Source organism: Salvelinus namaycush, chromosome 6 (genome assembly GCF_016432855.1).
Source record: "Salvelinus namaycush isolate Seneca chromosome 6, SaNama_1.0, whole genome shotgun sequence".
NCBI classification, from domain to species: Eukaryota; Metazoa; Chordata; class Actinopteri; order Salmoniformes; family Salmonidae; genus Salvelinus; species Salvelinus namaycush.
Genome location: NC_052312.1, coordinates 21,651,813 through 21,676,742, shown reverse-complemented (window position 1 = coordinate 21,676,742; position 24,930 = coordinate 21,651,813). Strand labels below are relative to the sequence as shown.

At 43.9% G+C, this 24,930-nt stretch overlaps 1 protein-coding gene and 1 pseudogene across 1 annotated transcript; one reads left to right on the top strand and one right to left on the bottom strand.

Annotated features, from left to right (window-relative positions):
- Nucleotides 1–3,700: 3,700 nt before the first annotated feature.
- LOC120049026 (apolipoprotein L3-like) lies at nt 3,701–5,860 on the bottom strand. Its single transcript, XM_038995284.1, has 4 exons — nt 5,808–5,860; nt 5,257–5,311; nt 4,657–4,845; nt 3,701–4,555 (listed from the first exon to the last, which is right to left on the bottom strand). The coding sequence occupies exons 1-4, from the start codon at nt 5,858–5,860 to the stop codon at nt 3,701–3,703; spliced, it is 1,152 nt and encodes a 383-aa protein (XP_038851212.1).
- Nucleotides 5,861–19,523: 13,663 nt separating this feature from the next.
- LOC120049024 lies at nt 19,524–24,210 on the top strand (annotated as a pseudogene).
- The last annotated feature ends 720 nt before the right edge of the window (nt 24,211–24,930 follow it).

The following is a 24,930-nucleotide window of genomic DNA, read 5'->3' as shown; positions in this document are numbered from 1 at the left end:
GATAGATCAGGATAGAGAGGTAGCTTAGGATAGAGAGGTAAATCAGGATAGAGGGGCAACTCCGGACTGAAAGGCAGCTCCGGACAGAGAGACAGCTCTGGACTGAGGGGCAGTTCTGGGTAAATAGCCGCTCCGGGCTAAGGGACAGCTCATGACTGGCTAACGGCTCTGGACGCTCATGGCTGGCTGACGGCTCTCGACGCTCATGGCTGGCTGACGGCTCTCGACGCTCATGGCTGGCTGACGGCTCTCGACGCTCATGGCTGGCTGAAGGCTCTGGACGCTCATGGCTGGCTGAAGGCTCTGGACGCTCATGGCTGGCTGAAGGCTCTGGACGCTCATGGCTCACTGACGGCTCTGGCAGATCCTGTCTGGTTGGCGGCTCTGGCAGATCCTGTCTGGTTGGCGGCTCTGGCAGATCCTGTCTGGTTGGCGGCTCTGGCAGATCCTGTCTGGTTGGCGGCTCTGGCAGATCCTGTCTGATGACTGGCTCTAGCGGCTCCTGACTGACTATCGGCTCTGACGGCTCGGGACAGACGGGCGGCTCTAATGGCTCAGGACAGACGGATGGCTCAGACGGCGCTGGGGAGACGGATGGCTCAGACGGCGCTGGGGAGACGGATGGCTCAGACGGCGCTGGGGAGACGGATGGCTCAGACGGCGCTGGGGAGACGGATGGCTCAGATGGCGCTGGGGAGACGGATGGCTCAGATGGCGCTGCGGAGACGGATGGCTCAGACTGCACCTGTCTGGCGGAAGGCTCTGGCTGCTCCTGTCTGGCGGAAGGCTCTGTAGGCTCATGGCAGACGGGCAGCTTTGCAGGCTCATGGCAGACAGGCAGTTCATGCGCCGTTGGGCAGACGGCAGACTCTGGCCGGCTGGGACGCACTGTAGGCTTGGTGCGTGGTGCCGGAACTGGAGGCACCTGACTGAGGACACGCACTTCAAGCCTAGTGCGGGGAGCAGGGACAGGACACACTGACCTCTCGAAGCGCACTATATTCCTGGTGCGTGGTACCGGACTGAGGGCACGCACCTCAGGACGAGTGCGGGGAGAAACAGTGTGCACAGGACTTAGGAGACGCACATGTGGCTTAGTGCGCGGTGCCGGAACTGGATGCACTAGGCTGGAGACACGCACCATAGGGAGAGTGCGTGGAGGAGGAACAGGGCTCTGAAAACGCACTGGAAGCCTGGTGCGTAGTGTAGGCACTGGTGGTACTGGGCTGGGGCGGGGAGGTAGTGCCGGAAATACCGGACCGTGCAGGCGTATTGGCTCCCTTGAGCACCGAGCCTGCCCAACCTTACCTGGTTGAATGCTCCCCGTCGCCCGACCAGTGCGGGGAGGTGGAATAACCCGCACCGGGCTATGTAGGCGAACCGGGGACACCATGCGTAAGGCTGGTGCCATGTAAGCCGGCCCGAGGAGACGCACTGGAGACCAGACACGTTGAGCCGGCCTCATGACACCTGGCTCAATGCCCAATCTAGCCCTACCAGTGCGGGGAGGTGGAATAACCCGCACTGGGCTATGCACTCGTACAGGAGACACCGTGCGCTCTACTGCGTAACACGGCGCCTGCCCGTACTCCCGCTCTCCACGGTAAGCCTGGGAAGTGGGCGCAGGTCTCCTACCTGCCCTCGGCCCACTACCTCTTAGCCCCCCCCCCAAGAAATTTTTGGGTGGTACTCACGGGCTTCCGTGCAAGACTCGTCCCCTCATAACACCGGTTTTGGGCTTGATTTTCCGGTCTCCAGCCTTGCTTCCTTGCTGCCTCCTCATATCTCCGCCTCTCTGCTTTCGCTGCCTCGAGCTCAGCTTTGGGGCGGCGATATTCCCCTGGTTGAGCCCAAGGACCTTTACCATCCAGCTCGTCCTCCCAAGTCCAGTAGTCCTGTGTATAATCCTGCTCGACTTCGCGCCGCTTGGTTCTGGATTGGTGGGTGGTTCTGTAACGGCGGTCCTCCTCCTCTTCAACCGAAAAGGAGGAGTAGTGAGGGAACCAAAATGCAGCGGATTGTGAAGACATAATATTTATTAAACACGACGAAACAATGACACGAACTATACTTGAAATAAACTACAAAATAACAAACGGAGTGTAGACAGACCTGAACAATACGAACTTACAAATAACACACGAGAACGCACGAACAGGGAAAATAGCCTACACATAAATGACGATGAACAAACAAACCGAACAGTCCCGTATGGTGCGACAAACACTGACACAGGAGACAATCACCCACAACGAACACTGTGAAAACACCTACCTAAATATGACTCTTAATTAGAGGAACGCCAAACACCTGCCTCTAATTAAGAGCCATACCAGGCAACCCATAAACCAACATAGAAACAGAAAACATAGAATGCCCACCCAACCTCACGTCCTGACCAACTAACACATATAACAAACTAACAGAAATAGGTCAGGAACGTGACATCACCTGAGGTCAAGTCTGTCCTTGTGTGTTAACATATGGCCATTCCCAGACAGGTCCATTTTCCAGGATACAGGTAAAACACAAACAAGTACCGGATACTAACAGGCTGCTAAATGTTAACGTTTTTGAAAATATATTGGTTGTTTGTACTTTAAGAGGGTTTACCAGTTTGTATTTGTGCATGAAAAGGCTACCATCATCAGGCCAAGAGACAGATTTTGTGCATGATATACTTTATTTTTTATTAACTGATCTTTATCATTTTACCACCAAGAAACGTTAATGTATAATGTTTCATATCAGTCAGTGTTTTATTAATATAATTCTATACAATCACCATGCACCTTCATGTATGAATAGATTGAAAATGATCATTTTGCACTTGCTTACTATTTTAATACAATTTGTTTGAAGAAAATGATGTACAGATCAAATCATCCTGACGGTTATGGTAGACAAAATTTCAAGATTATGTTATAATACTGTAATTGCAGCAAAGGGTTGTTTATGCAACAGAATAGAGGGTTCTTAAAACTGTGTCTGCGTGAACTGAACGTGGGCCTCTGGGAAATTTAACACTGACAGAAGATTTACGATGTCTTTGGGTGATAAGCCTAACAAGACCGCATTCCATAGCATGAGTTAATGTTTCTGTACTGGGGTACCGGGGGAGATGGCTCCAGTATGGAGTTGGGGGCCAGACTCTGGTTTCTACACAATGAGACCAGTCTTTACAGCAGATACTGTTTGCTGTGAATTATTAGTATATTTCAAATGAATCCTAACCTTGTGACCCATTCCATACATCTGTGATTTGTCATGAACATCCAGGAGGATGGACTTTGCTATAAAATGCTGTGGCTTAGTCCTGCTGGTTGGGCTCTCAACTAATCACCTACGGGGGGCTCGTTGACAAGCTCCATTACTGCAGTAATTAAATAATAAAGTTGACTTGTTTTGAAGAAATGTTAAAGTCTCTCCTTTTGATTAGAATAATTCCATGACATGGTTATGATATAAAATGAAATGTTTCAGAAGTAGAGGCGTCTGTGTAATTGATCTGTACCACTTAGTTATCGTAGCTGAGTTGTACAAGCAATGTCTTAAGGATTTATGTCAGGTTCTGGGAATCAAAAAGGCAATCTGCCTATGCCTGTCTTTTGCAGACAAGTTGCATTTTAAAGTATGATTGGATCTGTTGTTTATGCATCTCGTACAATCACTGAGTAGGCCAGTCGTCTAAGTAACAGTCCTATATCTTAGGAATGAACGAGATGACGTCACTCAGTTCGTCCAGGCTCTCCTGTAGCTGTTCAGCTGTCTGTCTGATCGTCTGGATGAACTTCATGGTCTCTGACTTGACCTCAGCCTTTGGTTCTTCACATCCAGGGGTCAGCTCAGTGGTGGAGTCTGTGTCCATCACTTCTAACTTACTGGTATCACCAGACTGTTCATTCACCTTTGCCTGTCGGATGTTGTGGATCTCTCTGGCATCCATAGCGATGAAGAAGATATCAACAGCTACAAAAAAAGCGGAAAATATTCCTGTCGCCACCTCTGCCACACGCACTGCCCTGGCACTTTGGGCTGCCACCTTGCCAATATTGGCCACCTGGAGTACTCTGAAGAGCTCTATTGTGCCCGCAAGGCCTTTCCCAGACCTCAACCCAGCACTAACAGCGGCCTCTACATTGAAACCGGCACTTTGTATCTTAGAAGAGCTACTTTGCATGAGTATCTCCAAACCCTCAGCAATGTTTTGTAGAGATGTGACCACAGAGTTCATCTTCTCCTGGAACTCCTTGATGATGTTCTTCATGGCTAGGCGGTCGGTGGACTGATTGACCATGTTGGTGATGTTGGATACTCCTGCTGTGGCTCCACCAGCGACAGCAATCCCAATACCCACACCAGTGACGATCAGGGAGGCGCCCAGAGTGAAGGGAGCCAGGATGAGCCCCACTATAGAGGTGATTCCTCCAGCTGCCCCAATAACACCTCCCGTCAGACTGCCTATGGTGGTGCCTTTGTGCATACTCTCCAAGCCGTCTGCCAGAGTTCTCAGCTTGTCCAAGGTTGTCTGGAGTTCCTCCACAGTTTTCTCACTCTATAGAAATGAATGAATACATACATGTATATTAATGAATGGAAATGTAGATGGTTACCAGACATATTGAATGATTGAACGATTGATATTTCATAGCAAACCTTTTTTGTGAGGAAACTGATAATGAAGGGTTTTGCCATGATGTCACCAACTGAAGGCCTAATGGTCGGGTCTTGTTGGAAGATGTCACACAGAAGGTCGCGGAGCTCCGGTGAGAAGCTCTTTGGTAGAGATGGGTAAGGACCCCCCAATATTTTTTTAATGAGGTCCGTTGTGTTCACTGCAGTGAACTGAGAAGAAAGAACTGTCTATGATCACACGATATCCATCATTATCTAGGTGGTGGACAGGCAAAATAGAACGAGTTCAACTTGTGTCAGAAATATTGGATTTTGATCGACCCTTCAAGTCAGAATTTTGCAACCTGAGTTTACAAGTTTTTGTTGTCTGATCTTTTAACTTTTCAGCTGAAAATTGATAAAACAGAGCAATCTTACAATCTTAATCATTTTTATAAGATACATGTAGCTAGTTTAACTTTGTCAATGTTAGCTATCTTAAGCTAGCTGGGTAGACACTTATCTCATCGGTTGAATAATTATTTCTACTTTAAAACTATTTGACTGCACTCACGTCGTATACAACTTCACCAACTGGAAAATGTGAAATAACAGCGAGCATTTGAATGCAGGATTACTTACTGCACCCTGAAGCATACACAACTCATACAGCACACACCCCAAGGACCAAATATCACTGCAAAGGATGGAAAATAAATACGTTAATTCTCATGTAATTATTATTATTTTACACTGCATAACCCTCATGCTTATTTTTGCACTTATAACCTGTTATAAATCCTCTATAAATGTTTCATAAACATATCCTATGGTAACACTGTGTGTGCGTGTGCGTGTGTGTGTGGTGTAACAGCCATGTCAGTAGATCTCTGCAAATGTCAACTTCACATTTTCATTATTGTCTAGGTCATCTTATTGGCCTGGTTTACCTAACGTATGGCTTGTGACATATATCATGTCATTTTATGATGCCACATCATAGGCCTTGTGACAGAGGGTTCAAGTTACAGTAAATGAGGGATTACCTAGCATCAAATGTTTTGTTAGCTTTTGTGATTTCATTCTCATCTCACGTTACCTTGAACAATTAGGAAAATTGCAAATTATTACCTCAATATCCTTACATTTTTCCAGGAATATATATTTAAATATGCGTCTTAAATGTTTTCTACCTTTTGGTGTCATAGATTCCACCAGTTAGAATCTCTGGGCCTAAATAACCCATCATTCCATCCTCGTTGGTAGTCCTAATAAATAAAAAAAGTCACATTAACAGAATTCCCCCCCCCCCATACTCAGTTATGTAATCAAAAATACAAAACTATTAATTGATGTAACTATTAATATATGTTGTGTAAATTCAACATGAGCCACATACTTTTCGTTGGCACTTCCAAACGCTCCCAAACGAAGTGTTTCAAATTCTGTGAGAAGTATGTTCTAGTATAGATAAGAAAATACCAGTTGAGGTGTTAAGCAACAGTTTATGACATTCCATTATTTCATTTCGGCACTGATATGAATCATAACATACATTGATGTAATAATCTCTATTTGTCTCGCTGTGAAGTCAACAATCCCCCACAAATCATAACATGCAGTTGATTATTTAACAGGGCTTTACATAAAACCTTACATTTTATCAACCCTCCTTTTTCTTTAAGTTTATTTCCAGGCTATCAATAAACTAATAGCCTTTACAAGATGTTTTATTAGCAGTACCTGGGGTCTCAGTTCTCTGTGAAGAAGGCCCTGGTCATGTACATGCTTCAGGGCCATGCCGATCTTGACAAACCAGTCCATAATCTGTGAAGGTATCAAAGTATTTAGTCTAAAATAAAAACAGTTGTGATGTGGATTCTTCTAGTCATTACTTCAGTTACCTTCTCAGAGTACTCTTCTGTAGGGTTAGTCATCTGCTCTTGTATCTTCTGAGAGAGATTTCCCTTTGCACAATGGTCTGTCACTATATAGTAGCAGTTATCCTCTGTGAAAATGTATTAGTAGTTTGTGTGTGAACACTACTTGAGAATACTAATCGTGAAACATATTAATACTGTAGTAGTTAATTTGTTGATTTAGCTGATACTGTATTAACTTGTAATTCCAATACATTGTCTCTGAAACAAATGAAATACATAAAACGACAAATATAACGACAAAGTTAATGATGTAGTTACCTAGAAATGAGTTTTTGTAGCTTACAATGTGGGGGTGAATAATCTGTCTGAGGCATTCAACCTCTGAGACAATTTCTCCAGCACTTGAGTTCAGGACAGATGTCTGTCAAAACAAATTATACGTGACTTATTGAAAGATATAGGCATGTTAATTATTTAGTTTATCTTTATGAATACCTGTCATTATCAGTCATTATTGTTGCATCTGCAGAGTTGCCTATAATTGAAAACCAATTATGTATACTATCCCTCTGTGATCATTACAAAAAACTCTAAGATGTAATCAATTTAGAAATAACAAATAGTTCTCACTTACCTCATACAATTTGATCTTTTTAATGACGAACTGGTCACCATGTTTGTCAGTAGCTATGACACCATTCTCTACCTCCTTCTGGGTAGTGTATCCTTTCTTCTCAAGGACACTCTGTGTTTTCCCCATCTTTAAATTTCACTGGAATCTGTGTTTCACTCATGTCAATTAGCAATGTTCATCTTTTTAAAAAATCAATAAAGTACATTTTAATATACACTGAGGTCACAAAACATTAGGAACACCTTCCTAATATTGAGTTTCACCCCTTTTGCCCTCAGAACAGCCTGAATTTGTTGGGGCACGGACTCCACAAGGTGTCGAAAGTGTTCCACAGGGATGCTGGTCCATCTTGATGCCAATGCTTCCCACAGTTGTGTCAAGTTGGCTGGATGTCCTTTGGGTGGTGGACCATTCTTCATACACACGGGATACTGTTGAGCGTGAAAAACCCAGCAGTTTTGCAGTTCTTGACACACTAAAACCGGTGCTCTTGGCACCTACCCCGTTCAAATGCACCATTCACTCTCAGAATGGCACAGTTGTCTCAAGGCTTAAAAGTCCTTATTTAACCTGTCTCCTCCCTTTCATCTACAATAATTGAAGTGAATTTAACATGTGACATTAACAAGAGATCATAACTTTCACCTGGATTTACCTGGTCAGTCTATGTCATGGAAAGAGCAGGTGTTCCTAATATTTTGTACACTCAGTGTATAAACACATTGATTTGCAATAATACAACATACCAGTAAGGTGTATATGTTAGTAACACAGGTTTACCTTTGCTTGTCTGTCTGAATGTTGTGCTGCTGGATTACCTTACCTAAGATTTGAATATTGTCTGTCTTCTGGTTGTGCTGCTGTCTTACTTGACCTATGATTTGAATAGGAGGTCCAGTCTTATATGCAGGACTCTTCTACTTATGTGGTTTGATCAAACAAACACACCCATATCCGCATTACATGTCAAGCAATAATGGATTAACTATCAACCGGTGTGTCAGCTGGGAGAGACTATAGGGAAGTTTGGACTAAACCAAAGCATTCAGATCATGTGATTTACAGGAAATCCTATTGTATGCCTTTAGGCTGAAGTAAAGTTCAAATGATGAAACAAGAGCTGTTTACTGTTGTCAAATTGTTCATTTTTTTCCTGCTTTCATTGTCCTCTGTACCTGTGTGTTTATTATTATTAAAAAAATTGGGGGGGTAATGGGTAGATCACCTTTAATATTGCAGGCAGATTCTGTCTTCCATCAACGTAATTGTCTGCGTAATTGTCTGCATCTGTCTCTGAACACCATCCTGTTTTTGATTTCTATTTGCCATATCTTCTCCAACTGCGCTGTGATGTTTCACAAAAGTGCTGAACCTTTCTATTCTCATAGATTCTACATATTGAAAATGAAAGGCAATTTTTTTTGCTAAGAGTATTGTTATATTATTGATGGATTGACTATGACTTTTTAAATCACCTAGCGGTGCTATTTTCAGAGTTTGCTCCAGGTAAATGTTGCAATTCTTCAGCCATTCCTGAACCTGCAACCAAAAACAAGCTACATATTATGGACAGTACCAAAACAAATGATCTAATGTTTCGGGTCTCTTTGAGCAAAATCATTCTATTGGTTGCAAGAATTTTGAATAATAATTGAAATTGAAAAGCTCTAAGTTTTGAATCCAGCGTTGTTTTGTGTATCAGTTCGTAAACCATGTGTCATGGAATCGGTACATCAAAAATCTCTTCCCAACTATTTTGCAATCAATATGCCACAGTTGTAAATGTTTTGGTCCTTAAATGAAACTTGTATACTTTTTTATTTATCACAATTTTCTTTAGCCAATTTTGGTCTTTAATGCATGGCTGACAGACAAATTCCTTAATTTCTCCCTCTTTCACTTGCTGCAATTAGTTGGTTGTAATTTTGAGTAGAGCAGACATTTCCATATATTTTTGTTTGCTGCATGTGTGACATAACTCCACCAGTCCTATTTATGATATTATTTACAAAGATTATAGCTTTTATTATTATTTGTATTTTTTTGTCAATTAGTATATTTGAGTTTAACCATAGTATTTGTTGTAATATTTGTTCTGTCTTTTCTGGTGGATTTAACTGAAATTGCAACCAACTTTCTATGGCTTGTATTAAAAATAATTATATTTTGGAGAATATTTCATTTTCAAATAACCAAAAGTGAGATGTTGTAATCTGAATAAATGGAAAAGGGCAATTTTTTAACATGGGGTGAGACATTCATACTAATCTGCTAGAGAACCAGTTCAGATTTAAGTATACATTTTGTATGACGGAAGTCTTTAGTGAGAGGTCTAATACTTGAACATTTTAATAATTTGTGCCTTCCGAATTCATATTCATTATATAAATAAGCCCGTTTAATTTTGTCTGGCTTGCTGTCTGGCTTGCCATTCCAAATAAAATTGAACATTTTTAAATATGTAAACTGGGATATGACTAAAGAGTTAATCAGGGTGATTTGTCCACAAATAGACAGGTATATTCCTTTCCATGGTAGCAAGATCTTATCTATTTTTGCTAACTTTCTATTGAAATGTATTGTAGTGAGATCATTTCTTTCTTTTGGGATATGAATACTGAGTATGTCCACTTCACCGTCAGACCATTTTATTGGTAAACTACATGGTAATGTAAAAGTTGTATTTTTTGTGATCCAATACATAATATTAAGTACACTTATCATCATTTGGTTGTAATCCAGAGAGGTTAGAACAATTATCTAGATCATCTATGTGTCAGAGCTACTAGGAGTACTGGGTGGATGGAGTCAAGCGCAGAGAGCAGGTTTAAAGAACGTGGATTTATTTTCCAATACACAGGGAAAACGATCATGCCCTAAAACACACGGGCGCATGAAAAGATGAGTCCAAAAACACCGGACTAAACTGTTCCGAGAAAATAACACAATCCACTTCACAATCCAACACCAACATAACAGAAAACAAGCCCGCACAACAGCCAGCGGGCTACCTACCCTTAAATAGCCTACCCACCAAACTAAACTCAAAACAGGTGCACCCAATCAGCCCAAACTAACAGAAACAAAAAGAAAAGAATCGATGGCAGCTAGTAGGCCGGTGACGACGACCGCCGAGCGCCGCCCGAACAGGAAGAGGCACCATCCTCGGCGGGATTCGTGACACTATGATGATGTGGAGGGATCCAAATTGTGTATTTTAAAGAAAACATGAATCATCAGCAAACAATGAAACCTTTATTTTAAGCCCTTGATATTATTGTTAGATATAATTTTAATAGCTAACATTTTGATGGCCATAATAAATAGATATTCCGATAGTGGACAACCTTGTTTTACTCCTCTTAACAGTTTAATGCTTTCTGAGAAGTAGCCATTATTTACTATTTTACACCTAGTGTTACTATACTTAAGCAATAAGGCATGAATATACCACAGCTAAGGGCTGTTCTTAGTCACGACGTATCGAGGCGTGGGAGCCCGACAAGCCGTCCGAGGCATGACGAGGCGTGGGTGCCTGACGAGACGGCTGAGGCGTGGGAGCTGGACGAGGAATGATGTGCGGTGGGAGGCGGACGAGGCATGACGTGGGAGCCCGACGAGCCAGCCGAGGCTTGAAAGCCCAATGAGCCGGACGAGACGTGGGAGCCTGACGAGCCGGCCGAGACTTGACGAGGCGTGGGAGCCCGACGAGCCGGCCGAGACTTGACGAGGCGTCTGAGCCCGACGTGCCGGGCGAGGCGTGACGAGGCGTGGGAGCCCGACAAGCCGGACGAGGAATGATGTGGGGTAGGAGCCGGACGAGGCATGACGTGGGGTGGGAGCCCGACGAACCGGCTGAGGTGTGGGAGCCCGACGAGCCAGCCGAGGCTTGAAAGCCCAACGAGCCAGACGAGGCGTGGGAGCTTGACGAGCCGGCTTAGGCGTGACGCGGGGTGGGAGCCTGCCTAGCCAACCGAGGCAAGGAAACCTCTTGAGCCAGTTAAGGCATGGAGGCCCCAAGAGCCAGCTGAGGCACCCCCGGTTCCATCGGCGGCGGCACCCGGACCCGATGTCACCAACAAAACAAAACAAAAATTACCTGATGCTTCAAATTGCTGCATCTGCTCCTGCCACGCCCTCTACCTCTCTTCCTGGACCTCCCTAAACCTGCCACCACTCACCCAGTGCTCTCTCCCTCTCTCTCTCTCTCTCTGTGTATGTGATTGTGTGATTGGAGACGTGTGCTTGAATCAGAGCAGATTCCACCAGCTGCAACCTGTTCCATAATAAAGAACCCTACAAATACTCAGCCCTGCCATTTCCACTCTGCCAGATCGTAGCCTCTACTTAGCCAGTCTGCATTTCTAGCTGTTTGTTCCTGCATACATTTTGTTATCCTGTTGTGCCTGTTTTCCCTAGCCTTTTCTCTTCCGCTACAGTCCCGTCTGCTCTGACTCTGGTACCTGTCTCCAGTCTGTTGTCTCCTAAGTCCTGCTTCCTTTCCCTGGAACCCCGCTCTACTGTTTCATTGGATTCCGCTCCAGACCTGCTTACCCGGTTCCTAATCTCCTTGCCCCCAGCCTCAGCTTCAGTCCGGATACCCCACTATCTGCCCGAGATTTCCCTGGACTGCACCCCGTCTCCTCTCCCGCTTTTCAATAAATACATTGGTTACCTACCCTTGTTTCCTGAGACTGCATTTGGGCTCACCTGCTACGCCTCGCGTAACACAAATTGTGGTGTCAGCATTCTTTAAGGACAGACGCTTGGAGACGAGAAGCAAGTACAGGGAGTGAACATTTAATTCATAAGATGACATGAAACAGGACAGGAAAGCGTCTGGAAACCCCCTGGAAAAACAATGACCTTAATGCTGACACAGGAATGAAACAGAGGAACAGACAGATATAGCGAAGGCAATCAAAACGTGAAGGAGTCCAGGTGAGTCCAATGAGGCCTGATGCACGTAATGATAGGCAGCCTGGCCAGGAGTGACACATGCAGATCTAGACAAAACAGTCCATTATCTGTGAAGGTATCAAAGTAAAGTATGCTTTGCCTAAAATTAAAACAGTTGTAGTGTGGCATTTTCTAGGTATTACTTCTCAGAGTACTCTTCTGTAGACTTTGTCCTCTGCCCTTGTATATTCCGAGAGAGATTTCCCTTCGCACAATGGTCTGTCACTATACAGTAACAGTTATCCTCTGTGAAAATGTATTAGTATTTTGTTTGTGAATACTACTTGAGAATACTATTTGTGAAACAAATAAACACTGTAGTAGTTCATTTGTTGAAGTTGCTGATATTGTATTAACTTGAATTCCAATACACTGTGTCTGAAACAAATGAAAACACATATAGAGACGAAGTAAAATGTAAAATGTAGTTACCTAGAAATGAGTTTTTGTAGTTTACAATGTGGGGATGACTAATCTGTCTGAGGGGTTCAACCTCTGAGACAATATCTCCAGCACTGGAGTACGAGTCAAATTATGTGACTTATTGAAAGATATAGGCATGTTAATGATTTATTTTATCTTTATGCATACATGTCATAAACATAACCTATTGTAACAGTTTGTGTGTGTGTGTGTGTGCATAGATGTCTGTGAACTAGAGTAGTAGGTGTCTGTAATATAGATTTTGATCTGTACCACCTAGTTATCATAGCTGAGTTGTACAAGCAATGTCTTAACGATGAAAGACAGGTTCTGGGTAAGACAGGTTCTGAGAATGCAGTTCATCGACTACAGCTCAGCATTTAACACCATAGTACCCTCCAAACTCGTCATCAAGCTCGAGACCCTGGGTCTCGACCCCGCCCTGTGCAACTGGGTACTGGACTTCCTGACGGTCCGCCCCCAGGTGGTGAGGGTAGGTAACAACATCTCCACCCCGCTGATCCTCAACACTGGGGCCCCACAAGGGTGCGTTCTGAGCCCTGTCCTGTACTCCCTGTTCACCCACGACTGCGTGGCCATGCACGCCTCCAACTCAATCATCAAGTTTACAGACGACACTAGAGTGGTAGGCTTGATTACCAATGACGATGAGACGGCCTACAGGGAGGAGGTGAGGACTCTTGGAGTGTGGTGTCAGGAAAATAACCTCACACTCAACGTCAACAAAACAAAGGAGATGATCGTGGACTTCAGGAAACAGCAGAGGGAGCACCCCCCTATCCACATCGACGGGACAGTAGTGGAGAGGGTAGTAAGTTTTAAGTTTCTCGGCGTACACATCACGGACAAACTGAATTGGTCCACCCACACAGACAGCGTGGTGAAGAAGGCGCCACTTTAAACAATGCCACTTCATATAATGTTTACATACCCTACATTACTCATGTCACGTTCCTGACCTATTGTTCCTTTTTCTTTTATTTATTTAGTTGGTCAGGGCGTGAGTTGGGGTGGGTTGTCTATGTGTGTTTTTCTATGTTGGGGTTTGGTGTTCGGCCTGGTATGATTCTCAATCAGAGGCAGCTGTAGATCGTTTGTCCCTGATTGAGAATCATACTAAGGCAGCCGGGGTTTCACGTGTGTTTTGTGGGTGGTTGTATCGCGTGTCTGTGTTAGCACCACACGGGACTGTTTGCGGTTTGTCACGTTTGTTGTTTTTGTATGTTAAGTGTTCAGTCTGTTTTCATTAAATAATCATGGACACTAACCACTCTGCATATTGGTCTGATCCTTCTCGCCTCTCCTCCTCGTCCGAGGAGGAGGATTACGACGACCGTTACAGAACCACCCACCAATCTAGGACCAAGCGGAGTGGAGAAGGGAGGCGACAGCAGTGGGAAAAAACCCAGGACTCCTAGACTTGGGAGGAGATCCTGGACGGCAAAGGACCCTGGGCTCAGCCAGGGGAATATCGCCGTCCCAAGGCGGAGCTGGAGGCAGCGAAGGCAGAGAGACACTGGTATGAGGAGGCAGCGCGGCGACGCGGTTGGGAGCCCGAGAGTCAGACCCAAAAATTTCTTGGGGGGGGGCACACGAGGAGTGTGGCAAAGCCGGGTAGGATACCTGAGCCAACTCCCCGTGCTTACCGTGGAGTGAGAGGGCGTCGTACTGGTCAGACACCGTGTTATGCGGTAAAGCGCACTGTGTCCCCAGTACGCTTGCTTAGCCCAGTGCGGGCTATTCCACCTCGCCGCACTGGTAGGGCTAGGTTGGGCATCGAGCCGGATGTCATGAAGCCGGCCCAACGCATCTGGCCTCCAGTGCGTCTCCTCGGGCCGGCATACATGGCACCAGCCTTACGAATGGTGTCCCCGGTTCGCCAGCATAGCCCAGTGCGGGCTATTCCACCTCGCCGCACTGGCAGGGCTACGGGGACCATTCAACCTGGTAAGGTTGGGCAGGCTCGGTGCTCAAGAGCGCGTGTCCTCCTTCACGGTCCGGTATACCCGGTGCCACCTCCACGTACCAGTCCACCGGTGGCAGCCCCCCGCACCAGGCTGTCTCTCCGGGTTCTCTCTCCAGCTACTCCCACCTGTCCAGCGCGGTCAGAGCCTTCCTCCTCTCCAGCGCAGCCAGTGCCTACACCACGCACCAGGTCTACAGTGCGTCTCAGCCGGCCAGAGTCCGCCGTCTGCCCAGCGGTGCCTGAACTGCCCGTCTGCCCAGCGCTGTCTGAGCTGCCTGCCTGCCCAGCGCTGTCCGTCTGTACTGAGCTTTCAGAGCCGTCCAGCCAGGACCAGCCAGAGCCGTCCAGCCAGGACCAGCCAGAGCCGTCCAGCCAGGACCAGCCAGAGCCGTCCAGCCAGGACCAGCCAGAGCCGTCCAGCCAGGACCAGCCAGAGCCGTCCAGCCAGGAGCTGCCAGAGCCAGCCAGCCAGGAGCTGCCAGAGCCAGCCAGTCAGGAGCTGCCAGAGCCAGCCAGTCAGGAGCTGCCAGAGCCAGCCAGCCAGGAGCTGCCAGAGCCAGCCAGCCAGGAGCTGCCAGAGCCAGCCAGCCAGGAGCTGCCAGAGCCAGCCAGCCAGGATCCGCCAGAGCCAGCCAGCCAGGATCCGCCAGAGCCAGCCAGCCAGGATCCGCCAGCCAGCCAGGATCCGCCAGCCAGCCAGGATCCGCCAGCCAGCCAGGATCCGCCAGCCAGCCAGGATCCGCCCCTCATTCCGGTGTTGCCCCTCATTCCGGTGCTGCCCCTCATTCCGGTGCTGCCCCTCATTCCGGTGCTGCCCCTTAATCCAGTGGGGTTAATTTGGAGGGTGGTCATTTTGAGGAGGCTACGAAAGCGGGTAGTGACTATGGTGGGGTGGGGACCACGACCAGCGCCAGAGCCGCCACCATGGACAGACGCCCACCCAGACCCTCCCCTAGACTTTATGCTGGTGCGCCCGGAGTTCGCACCTTAAGGGGGGGTTATGTCACGTTCCTGACCTATTGTTCCTTTTTCTTTTATTTATTTAGTTGGTCAGGGCGTGAGTTGGGGTGGGTTGTCTATGTGTGTTTTTCTATGTTGGGGTTTGGTGTTCGGCCTGGTATGATTCTCAATCAGAGGCAGCTGTAGATCGTTTGTCCCTGATTGAGAATCATACTAAGGCAGCCGGGGTTTCACGTGTGTTTTGTGGGTGGTTGTATCGCGTGTCTGTGTTAGCACCACACGGGACTGTTTGCGGTTTGTCACGTTTGTTGTTTTTGTATGTTAAGTGTTCAGTCTGTTTTCATTAAATAATCATGGACACTAACCACTCTGCATATTGGTCTGATCCTTCTCGCCTCTCCTCCTCGTCCGAGGAGGAGGATTACGACGACCGTTACAACTCATCTCATATGTATATACTGTACTCTATACCATCTACTGCATCTTGCCATCTTGATGTAATACATGTATCACTAGCCACTTTAAACAATGCCACCTTTATATGTTTACATACCCTACATTACTCATCTCATATGTATATACTGTACTCGATACCATCTACTGCATCTTGCTTATGCCGTTCATCAGTCATTCATATATCTTTATGTACATATTCTTCATCCCTTTACACTTGTGTGTATACGGTAGTTATTGTGAAATTGTTAGGTTAGATTACTCGTTGGTTATTACTGCATTGTCGGAACTAGAAGCACAAGCATTTCGCATTTTTTGATTTGATGAAGACAGTGAATATGCTGGCAGGTACCCTAGCAGTTTGAGCATTGGGGCAGGAACAGAAAAGCCGCTTGTTTGAATACCTAAGCCGACAAGGTGAATGCTCTTGTTGATGTGCCCTTGACTGAGGCACTTATGCTTTTAACGCCTGATGTTACATACACGTAACAGTGTCTTTAAACACCTGCTAACGTGTCTGTAAACCATCAAAACATAAAATAACATCACTCTCTTCTAGATTAAATCTTAATAAACACTTTTGCCACCATCTGGTGGCGGATCTTTGTAAATACCAAACTGGACATTGTCACTCCAAATGGCATGCCTCTGCAGCTTGTCAACACAGCAGTTCTCCTTTTCTGAAATTCAATGCATGCAAAATGCTCATTAGATGTCCAGAGATGCCTGAGTAAAATTTCTAAGAAAAACATTCATTTTTGGCTAAGTATAGCGATTAAATATTCACGTTGTGTATATGTAACATCAGGCGTTAAGTGATGCAAACCACACATTTTATGATGCTTTATATACAATGACATTGTTTTTATATCACGTAAATGTATGAAAACTTACATTCATAGTCTGGATCTCTTTATTAAACATATATCTCAGTGTTAACTGCCTATTGGTCCCAATTTGCTTATGCAAAATAGCAAACTGCCCATCTTAACTGTATCTAATCACAAGAGGTTGGTGGTACCTTAATTGGGGAGAACAGGCTCATGGTAATGACCGGAGCAGAAATAGTGGAATGGTATCAAATACCTCAAACACATGATTTCCAGGTGTTTGATGCCATTCCATTTGCTCCGTTCTGGCCAGTATTATGAGCCGTTCTCCTCTCAGCAGCCTCCACTGTATCTAATAGACAGCAATGCAGTTGGGAGTTTTGAATACTGCAACTAGTATTTGCATACAGTCACCTTGTCAGAGAGAGATTTACACGGTTATCAACGCGTCACGCCAGGGTAAGCCTTCACGAAACACAGCCATCACTTTTTGTTGTTCTAAAATTCCCTCAGGAGGCTGAAGAAATTTGGCTTGGCACCTTAAACCCTGACAAACTTTTACAGGTGCACAATTGAGAGCATCCTCTCGGGCTGTATCACCGCCTGGTACGGAATCTCTCACCAATGCAGAGGGTGGTACGATCTGCCCAACGCATCACCGGGAGCAAACTACCTGCCCTCCAGGACACCTTCAGCACCCGATGTCACAGGAAGGCCAAAAGACAATCAAGCACAACAACCACCCGATCCACTGCCTCTTCACCCAGCTGTCATCCAGAAGGCGAGGTCATTACAAGTGCATCACAGCTGGGACCGAGAGACTGAAAAACAGCTTTTATCTCAAGGCCATCAGACTGTTAATTACTATTAAATAGCCATCACTAGCACATTAGAGGCTGCTGCCCTTTAATAATGGAACAGTGCTCTCTTTAATAATGTTGACATATTTTGCATTACTCATCTCATATGTATATACTGTATTCTATCCTATTCTACTGTATCTTAGTCTATGCCGCTCAGACATTACTCGCCCAAATATTTATATATTCTTCATTCCATTCCTTTACTTTAGATCTGTGTGTATTGTTGTGAAATTGTTAGATATTACTGTTAGACATTACTGCACTGTTAGAGCTAGAAACACAAGCATTTCGCTACACCAGCAGTAACATCTGCTAAACACGTGTATGTGACAAATAAAATTAGATTTGATTGTTTTGATTGTTTTTCTCCATTGTTGATGTGATTGTAACCCAGTAGCTACCCGTAGTGGTGACCTGGAATAACCTAAACTTTCTGTGACCACACCTTAGCACAGGTGGCTATTGAATTGTTTGTCTACCTTCGATAGCTGCGTTTCTGATTCTCTTCCCTTTTCCAGAAGAGTGCGCTTTACTTTCCCTCGTGCATTTAAAATAATTGGATTGGGGCAAGATTGGCTGAAGGGAGTTTCCACCACTTTCCTCCCACCAGTACATTCCTTATTATGCTGAAACACGCCACATTTTTTTATATGCTATAAGCCCAGTAAATAAAGCTGTTTTCAACATTTTCAACTTTAAACCCACGAGTGCCTGGACCGTGGATTCTTCAAACTATTTCCCACTGTTATTTTTAATTGATGATTCCCCCATATAAGAGCAACGGTGGAGTTATAATTTTTTTCATACCTGTAGCGCTCCGGACACATTATCTCAAGCTGACGTGGCCCTGTAACTTTCTCCGCTATTGCCACTCTCTCAGCTGAAATGGACATGGGTGTTTATCTAACACGAAGTAAGTAGGTGCCCTTGTGTGTGGCACTCTGGCTCATACGAGTGGAGATCATATTTACTGGAAGACAGGCAAGCTAAGTTAAGCTTATACACATTCAAAAAGAGAAGTCCTGCGTTTCATGAACAATATAACGTATACAGTATGTAGACTGCATTCCGAAAATACATTTTCTAATGGGCACAATGTCTATAATTACAAAATAGGTATTGAACATGACACATATCAACTCTTTATTTATGATTACAATAGTACTGTAGATTAAAATATTTGACATTGGAGATATACATATATGACATTTGAGTTGCCAATGACACCATAGTGAAAACCAAAGATGGAGAAAACACATAGTGTCCTTGAGAAGAAATATTTGTATTTATTATTTTTCAGTTTAGAGAGGAGATGTTAGGGGTGGTTTCCCGGACACAGATTTAAACTCCATTGAGAATGCTTTTTAGTCCAGGACTAGGATTAATATGTGTCTGGAACATCATCCCAATATGTTTGCAAGTTACCACAGTATAAACATAAAAACATTTAATTTATTTTGCTATAATAATACATCACAATATCATAAACTATTCATTTTTACAGATGATAAAAGTTACTATGTAGTGATGGACCATTGTGAGGGCGGGAAATCTCGCACAGAAGATCAAAGATGTGAAGGAGACAGGGAACCCATTCTTGGAAGAACAGGTTTCTGAACAAATAACCTATTGGTTGCGTTCCAGGCCCGACTACATTGCAGAAGTTGCATTGAATCAACCAATGGTTGCATGCCAAGTCATCGACTGTACAGTTGGGCATCAGATTGCTGTATCATATCTTAGCTGATATGTTCACCTATCCAGGCGTTGTGAGATCTGGCAGGCGTCTGCAATGTAGTCAGCCTGGAACAAAGCTATTTATATTCATGACTGCATCAAAACTATTTTGTTTCAGGCTAAACATAAATTATGCACTGGAATTCTTCCCACGTCTTGGACTGGCTTGTTGAGATCTGCATGGCCCTGAAGCATGTACACGACCAGGGCCTTCTTCACAGAGACCTGAGACCACAGGTACACACTGGTCTGCTAAGTGGTTTTCAACCCTCTCCTCAGGGACCCCCAGCCATTCCACGTTTTGATCTAATCCAGAACTGCATTATGAAACGTCTGGGGATCACTGAGGAAAGGTTTGAAAAATAATAATGAACTGGCAGATTTATTTAAATGTTGTACATATTATCTTCTTGAAAAAATAAGTGTTAATTAAAGGTCCAATGCAGCCATTTTTGTCTCAATATCAAATAATTTCTAGATAACAATTAAGCACCTTACTTTGATGGTTTTCAATTTAAATGATCAAAAAGAAACAAAAATTGCTTCTAAGCAAAAAGCTATTTCTCAAGCAAGAATGGTGCTAGTACTATCTGGAAGTGGTCTGAGTGAGCAGGGGGAAACTGAAAACTAACTGTTATTGGCAGAGAGGTTTGGAACTCTCTTTATTATTGGTCTATGATGTCACCAGACAGGCCAAAACTCCATCCCACCAAAACAGGCTGAAATTTCAGGCAGTCTTTTCAAACAGCTCTTACACAAAAAGGGCATTCTCATAATTTTCAGAATTTCACAGGATTATTCCAATGTCATAGTGTGGAAATATATAGAAAACACAGGGGAAATTAATTTTTTGACTGCACTGGGCCTTTAATGAAAGTTTTACAGAATATAGCCTTTAGGTGGGACAATTAACTGTTATTTGATGTGATATAAATAGTTCATTTCTTGTTTCTTTCACTCAACTAAATATATATATTTTTTCTACACTGAATATATTCCTCACAAAATTTGGGACACTTTGTTTGGGACATTTCGGAAGAGTCAATGAAAAGCATGGTACTTTTTTGATATTAATAAACTGGTCAAAATGTATTTTAATGCTTAGAGTTACATCCTGTATGATGACTGTGTACTAATGTGTTTCTTTCCTGCCAGTGCTACCGGTTCTTCAGAGGATGGAGCAGTGGCTTATTTAGGCCCAGAGATTCTGACAGGGGGACTTTATGAAACCAAAAGGTAATTTCAAAATTACAACAAACAAAAATATATTAAAGGGGAACTTCAATCCTGTGACATCATATGGTTGACGGAAGCGAAGACTCAATTTCTAATAGTGTTAGACATTTGCCTTCAATGTGAAATTACGATGGATAATGATTTATCAATGTACTTTGTTTCCTTTTCAGTGATATTTGGTCCTTGGGATGTGTGCTGTGTGAGTTGTGCATGCTTCAGTGTGCAGTAAGTAACACTTCTATCTCCATGTTTGCCTCCTGATAATGCAAAATGTGGTGTAATATTAACCAGTCTTTCTTGACAGTTCGCTGCAGCAAGCATAATCAAGCTCATCCCCCAAATATTGGAAGGTTCTTACCCATCTCTACCAAAGAGCTTCTCATCTGAGCTCCGCGACATCCTGTGTGACATCTTCCAACAAGACCCGACCATTAGGCCTTCAGTTGGTGACATCATGGCAAACCCTTCATTATCAGTTTCCTCACAAAAAAGGTTTGTTATACAAGATCATATGATCAATTCATATAATTTGTTTGTTCATTGATTAATTAATCCATAAGTTCATTCATTCAATCAAATTATCTGTATAAATAAATGTTCTATACAGTGAGAACTGTGGAGGAACTCCAGATCACCTTGGACAAGTTGAGAACTCTGGCAGACGGCTTGGAGAGTATGCACAAAGGAATCACCATAGGCAGTCTGACGGGAGGTGTTATTGGGGCAGCTGGAGGAATCACCTCTATAGTGGGGCTCATCCTGGCTCCCTTCACTCTGGGCGCCTCCCTGATCGTCACTGGGGTTGGTGTTGGGGTGGCTGTCGCTGGTGGAGCCACAGGTGGAGTATCAAACATCACCAACATGGTCAATCAGTCCACCGACCGCCTAGCCATCAAGAACATCATCAAGGAGTTCCAGGAGAAGATGAACTCTGTGGTGACATCTCTAGAAGACATCATTGAGGGTTTGGAGACACAGGCCAAGTGGCTCTTTTAACATAGGAAATGACCATTTCAACGCAAATGCTGGGGCGAGGTTTGGGAGGGGTCTGGGGTGCATACCTCCGGGTGGCCACCATTGGCAATGTGGTTGCCCAAACTGGCAGGGAAGTTCGTGTGGCAGAGGTGGCCACAGGAATATTTTCCACTTTTTTTGTAGCGGTTGATATCTTCTTCATCGCCATGGACGCCAAAGAGATCCACAACATCCGACAGGCAAAGGTGAACAGCCGGGTGATACCAGTAAGTTAGTAGTGATGGACACAGACTTCACCACTGAGCTGAACCCTGCATGTGAAGAACCAAAGGCTGAGGTCAAGTCAGAGACCATGAAGTTCATCCAGACGATCAGATAGACAGCTGAACAGCTACATGAGTGCCTGGACGAACTGTGTGACATCATCTCATTCATTCCTAAGATAGAGGATTGTTACTTAGACAACTGAGACTACTCAGTTGTATTTTATTTTTTTATTTCACCTTTATTTAACCAGGTAGGCCAGTTGAGAACAAGTTCTCATTTACAGCTGCGACCTGGCCAAGATAAAGCAAAGCAGTGCGACACAAACAACAACACAGAGTTACACATGGAATAAACAAACATGCAGTCAATAATACAATAGAAAAAGTATATATACAGTGTGTGCAAATGAGGTAGGATAAGGGAGGTAAGGCAATAAATAGGCCATAGTGGCAAAATAATTACAATATAGCAATTAAACACTGGAGTGATAGATGTGCAGAAGATGAGTGTGCAAGTAGAGATACTGGGTGCAAAGAAGCAAAATAAATACAATAAATAACAGTATGGGGGATGAGGTAGTTGGATGGGCTATTTACAGATGGGCTATGTACAGGTGCAGTGATCTGTGAGCTGCTCTGACAGCTGGTGCTTAAAGTTAGTGAGGGAGATATGAGTCTCCAGCTTCAGTTATTTTTGCAGTTCGTTCTAGTCATTGGCAGCAGAAAACTGGAAGGCGGCCAAACTAGGAATTGGCTTTGGGCATGACCAGTGAGATATATCTGCTGGAGCGCGGGCTACGGGTGGGTGCTGCTATGGTGACCAGTGAGCTGAGATAAGGCGGGGCTTTACCTAGCAACGACTTATAGATGACCTGGAGCCAGTGGGTTTGGCAACGAATATGAAGCCAGCCAACGAGAGCATACAGCTTGCAGTGGTGGGTAGTGTATGGGGCTTTGGTGACAAAATGGATGGCACTGTGATAGACTGTATTGATTGTAAAAGATGCAGAAACAAGAAATAGAACAGAAACACAGGTATTGGCAGTCTGACTGACACCCTGATAGGCCTACAGATTGTAATCATGAGCAAATTCCTTTATACATTCTCAAATGCTTGCACAAATCAGCTATAGTAGGTAGTAGAGACCTAAGTGTTTATCCCAGACAGACAAGCTACTGAGCTTGTTCCTAGGTAGTTACTGTCAACATGATTTGATCTGTATGTTATATATATAATATTGCAAGTTGAATCAATTTGAAATTTTGCTTAAACAACCTGCATTAAAATCAGTTTACTAAACTCTTGTTAATCACATCCTTACATTGTTGAAGAAAACTTACGAATTAAATCACACTGCCAGATTACAATGAGTTTTACTGTATTTTTTGCACAGACTATTTTACTCCATAAAGTATCTCCCGAGATGTACTGTATACAGCTATTTCTGTGAACTCTTTTTTTATTCAGTATCCCCTGTCCGTTACCCTCAATGTGTCTTCTCAGTTCGTCCAGCAGGGTTTGCTGTTGTTCCACTCTGAACTCTGTGGTGTTGATCCTCAATGTCAAATCTTGAAGCTTCCTCTCCTGAAACGTAAAAAAAGGAATTTGAACAAATATGTAATAACATTTATTTAGGCAGATCATATTTCATATTGCGCAACAGCTGATGAAACAAAAAATGTGATCAGTGTTGAAATTTCCTGTCTACACAGGACCTTCTAATCAGCAGAATTGCATGGGCAAGAGTTTTGGTTTTCCATTGTGAAATCACCATACAGTAAATTTGTTAATAGACCAATAAAAAAGTTGTTGGTTCGAATCCCTGAGCCTAATTGCTCCTATAAGTCGGTCTGGATAACAGTTTATGCTAAATGACTAAACATGTAAATGTAAAATAACAAAGGCAGTTTCAAACCTATCAACCACTAACAGCTAGTTTTCAGTTTTCCTCTCCCAACTCAGACCACTAAAAAAAGCATTTTTTTCCCACACTTTAATGGACATCTATTACAGTAAAGCACTTAATTGGTTGGCCTACTGGTCAGTGATGATGGCACTTTAAAATGTAGACAGGTGAAAATACAGTGCACATTTCACCTTTATGCTCAGTCTCCATCCTCCTCATCAGGCTCTCACTGGTGCTCAGTCTCCATCCGGCTCTCACTGGTGCTCAGTCTGCTCTCCATGGCTGTCAGCTGTGCTACTTGAGCTATGACAATACATACGACATTCTGTATGTTAGCAGCTGTTGATTATCATTCTGAACTTAATATATTCACAAAAATAAGTGATTGTTCAAAATATTTAGATTACATTTGTTCTCTCTGTGTAGGAGAGCAACATTCACCTCCATGTTCCTCAGCCTTTCCACTTGGCTCTCTACAGCTGACAGTCTGGTCTCCATGGTTGTGAGCTGTGCTGCTTGATCAAACAACAGTATCATGTGACATTTTCTTTGTTAGCAGCTGTTCCCAAGTTTCAAGAGGAAGTTCACCCATTTTTACATGTGGCCTTTTTTCACTCTTTCTGTGCTTCTAGTTAATCCCCCTAAAAGTTTTTGTTCATATTTTGTTACAGAGAAAATTGTTTGTCACATTTAGCTGATTCTTCACTTGCCATTGACTCCAATGCATTATCAAAATGTGTCTAAAGCATGTTATAAAACACTCCAAACCAACTGAAATTACATCAGAATCTCTGTCTGGATAATGTCTATGCACAAAAAAAAATCACAGTGAATGATGCTGTTTATAACAAAATTATGCAAATATGGTATTATGGGACAGTGGAACATTTGCTTTTTAATTTGAGTGCAGAGACATTATCCAGACAGAGATTCTGATGTAATATTAGTTGGGTTGGAGTGTTTTATACCATGTTTTAGACACATTTTAATAATGTATTGTAGTTACATTTACATTTTAGTCATTTAGCAGACGCTCTTATCCAGAGCGACTTACAGTAGAGTGCATACATTTTATTACATTTTACATTTTTACATATTACATATTACATTTTTACATACTGAGACAAGGATATCCCTACCGGCCAAACCCTCCCTAACCCGGACGACGCTATGCCAATTGTGCGTCGCCCCACGGACCTCCCG